We start from the raw sequence: 3,668 nt of genomic DNA, 5'->3' as shown, positions 1-3,668 counted from the left end.
CGACCACCCAGAGACCTCCCAGAAATCTCCCCTCTACCCCCAAATTTTTCCCTTGTCTACCATAACCATTAACCACTGCGAAGACACTAGGAGACAAAAACTACCTAAATAGATTAGACCCGTCACTCACACTTGTGCAGTAAAGACTATACCGACCTTCATCTCACCTTAACCTTATTATACCATTATTATAATATCATGCATATGCCCATAAGTTCATTAATATTATTATAACAGACTGAATTCTGGGAAGGAACATGTGTACTCTAAAAAGATGAGGTAATAAAATAGCCTCTTGTCAATTACAGGTGTCAATCAAGTGGCCCCACACCTAGAGAGGAGTGGTCCATTCTAGAGAAATTAAAATAAAAACTCCAAGTCCTCACTGGTTGGAGTCTCCTGAGCCTCTCTGTTGCTCGGGCCTGCTATCTCTTTGGAGTGTACTTTCGCTCTGAATAAACTGTTCTTTCACAACTGCCTTTTGGTGTCTCGCTCAATTCTTTGTTCGGGATACCAAGCACCGGGACCCAGAAGGGTCTCTGGTAACAATTTTTCAAATGACGGACTCGTGTCTGTGTGTGGATTTTCCCAGATATTAGAGTTCCTTAGAACCAGTGATGCCTTTCCATCTACGACCTAGAGCCTAGGTTCCACAGAAGACTCGCACTGTTGTGAGCAGCAGCGTCAGGGTTTTCAATGCTAAGGCAGGTATATTTGTATTTGTTTTATCATTTGTGAGTTGAGATGTTAGAGCACGAAAAAAGAAAGAAAAGATATATAAGGACTTCACCATCTCAAAACCTTGGAAAACCGCTGTTATCTTACAGAGGGGGGTTGGGGGGGGGCGATCTGCAGGTTTTGTAGGTCTGGCAAAACAGCATGGATGCTTAAGACTGACCTCTGTCATTCCCCTTAGTTAAAGCTCACAGTACATGCTGGGCTGGGGAGCAGACACTCACCGACTCCATGAAGCCTAGAATGGGTAGTTTTCTTGAAACGAGCAGATGCCTATTTGTAGAACTGTGGTAGCAGCTTCTGAGTGGGTGGGAAAGAGCTTGGTACCGATTTCCCCGCAAATACAAGAACTTGGTTCTGATCGGAATCCAAGCAACAAGTGGCCATTCAAAAATACAGCGATTGGTCGGCAAAGGATGCCTATGGGTAGGGCTTTGGGGGTACGTTTTTTGTGATGGAGCCAAGCCACCCCAAGCCCTGTGCTTAAATATGAGGCCCCTCGGCTCCGCCCTGCCGCCTGGAGCCCACTTTTATCTTCTGAAAAGGTTTTATGGGGTCTATTCTCCAATGCGAGAGTTTCCAGGGTCTGGACCCAGCATGAAGCCCCTCAGGCTACCCGCTCGCGGCAGGCTGTTCTTAGAAGGGCGCCCCCGTGGCGCGGAAGCGGGAGCGCAGCTGGCCGAGGGCGCCGGCGCCAACCGGGCGGCCTGTGGGCAGCAGGAAGAGGGAGCGGGGGCCGAGCAGCCTCAGGGACAGCCCCGGGCGGCGACGCGGGCAGGACCGAGTGCGTCAGCGAGCCCGTCCCTCTCAGTCCGCCCCCGGGTGGGGCCAACCCCACCGGCGCTGACTCAGCAACGCGAGGGTGAGAGTTTTGTCCCTCCACGGACCCCGTTTGTCGGCCTCCGCATTCCGCCTCCACGGACCCCGTTTCCTCCTTCCGGCACTGGGGGTGCGCAGGGCAGTTCGCGACGCGTAGTCTGAGAGCCGGTGTGCATCCCGGACGTTCGTCTGAGAACCCTGAAAGCTACCGTTCCCCCGCTGGGCAGCGTGGGCGCCATGAACAACGCGGGTGAGGCTCCGCTCGTCCCCGCAGGGGCTTTGCCGGCGTGCTCTTTGGGGGCTCAGCTGGGCCCTTGGGGCCCGGCGGCGGGGAAGGGCCGGGACGGGTCGGCGGGGATGGCGGGGATGGCGGGGATGGAGCTGTCTGAGCAGGCTGGAGCGGCAGGGAGGGAGACAGCATCTTGGGGGAGGACGCCGGGAAAGGGCTTCTCCACTGCAATGGTCAGCTCGGGATGTTCTTAGGAAGTTAAGAGCCAGGGTGTGGGAGTCCCAGATCGGTCCACTTCGGCCTCTTTTTGGTGTTATAATCCCGTTTGGTCTTCCAACAGGACTGAATTCGGAGAAGGTCGCTGCTCTGATTCAGAAACTGAATTCTGACCCTCAATTCGTACTTGCCCAGAATGTCGGGACCACACACGACCTGCTGGACATCTGTCTGAAGAGGGCTACGGTCCAGCGTACTCAGCATGTGTTCCAGCACGCCGTGCCTCTGGAAGGCAAGCCAGTCACCAACCAGAAGAGCTCAGGTGAGGTCTTAAAACTTCTTGCACATTTTACTTAACCTTCTTGACAGTGTCCCATTGTAAGAGTGGTCTTAGGGAAGCAGAGGTTTGTATTGAAAGAACTGGTAGTAAATACCTAGAGAACAGATACAGGTAAAAGCAGGTTCAAGAACATTCCTTTGTGACTTGTTTTGGCATATCTGATTTGAGCACTAAAGTGGCAAGTCCATGGTCATATGTTTGAATGTAATTCAGTATATTCTGTGCTGAAGTTATGTGTTTGCAGCCCTCTGTCGTGGAGATAATATGTTCTTGCTACAAAACACACCATGGAAAAATGGTCATGCCCTCAAGGACTCCCCCAAATTGCCCCAAGGCCATATACAGATGTGTGAAATGGAAAAGACACAATGTAATCACATCAGCATGTCATCAAATGTTATTTTTGAATATGCTTCCTGGTTGCAACTTGAGCAAATGTGCTAATGGGCTCAGTTTCCACAAACAGATCAGTTTGTAATGCACAAAAATATTCAGTTCTCATGCCTTACTGGTCAAGAGCTCTTGTTTTGCTATCTGCTACCTAGCACCACTGTCAGAAAAACAGCTACAGTGAAAGATTAGTTATCCAGGAATCTAAGCAAAGAGGACATTCTCACAACAAAATTCTACTAAAAAGACTTAGAAGGCTATTCGTTTTAAAACTACTCCCATTCTACTTACTTTGACAGAAAGCAAATCAATGCTTGCTTAGAGCCAGTCAGAATTTAACAGGTATATTTTATTGTATGTAAATTATATCTCAGTAAAGTTGATTTTTAAATTTCAAGGCAAAAAATCATGCCCTTACAATAATTAATGTTTTGCCGTAGTAGAAAGTGCTTGAGGTGGTGTGGACTGTCAAGCTACAAATTATACAGTTAGTAATGTCACAGAAGTACTCACGTAGTTTAAAACTGCAGTGGCCTCTTAGGGAAAAGCCTGGAAATATTCATTTGGAAGAGATCAGGTCTTGTATATTCTGTAGTGTCACTTTTATTTACAAAAGATATAATAGCACATGAGCTACATACTTTATTTTCATGCAGTTATTACATTAACAGTTCATACAAATTCCCTCTAATAGGAAGTAATATAGTGGATATGAGAGAGGTGGCATACACATAAACAAAAGGTAAAGATCTGCTATACTAAGTCATTAGTGGTTTTCAAAAGACACTATAGTTACTTATTTTTAATTCTCTTTTCTTGTTATAAAGTGACTTGTTCAATGAAGAATATTTGCAAAACACCAACGAGTAAATTTTTTTTGTCAGTTCTTTATTCTTTGTGTGTGTGTGTGTGTGTGTGTGTGTGTGTGTGTGTGTGTGT

The 3,668-nt window shown here is 47.4% G+C and overlaps 1 protein-coding gene across 1 annotated transcript in view; it reads left to right on the top strand.

The window, feature by feature from the left end:
* The first annotated feature begins 1,638 nt into the window (after positions 1-1,638).
* Positions 1,639-3,668, top strand: part of BLMH (bleomycin hydrolase) — a 42,957-nt gene continuing 40,927 nt past the window's right edge. The window contains exons 1-2 of the mRNA XM_019650439.1: positions 1,639-1,804; positions 2,124-2,321. Coding sequence (XP_019505984.1) covers positions 1,792-1,804; positions 2,124-2,321 — 211 coding nt within the window. The 5' untranslated portion in view covers positions 1,639-1,791. The remainder of the gene's footprint in view (positions 1,805-2,123; positions 2,322-3,668) is intronic.

Source organism: Hipposideros armiger, unplaced genomic scaffold, assembly GCF_001890085.2.
Source record: "Hipposideros armiger isolate ML-2016 unplaced genomic scaffold, ASM189008v1 scaffold_141, whole genome shotgun sequence".
NCBI lineage: Eukaryota > Metazoa > Chordata > Mammalia > Chiroptera > Hipposideridae > Hipposideros > Hipposideros armiger.
The sequence above is the reverse complement of the archived record's forward strand: the minus strand, read 5'-3'. Positions and strand labels throughout refer to the sequence as shown.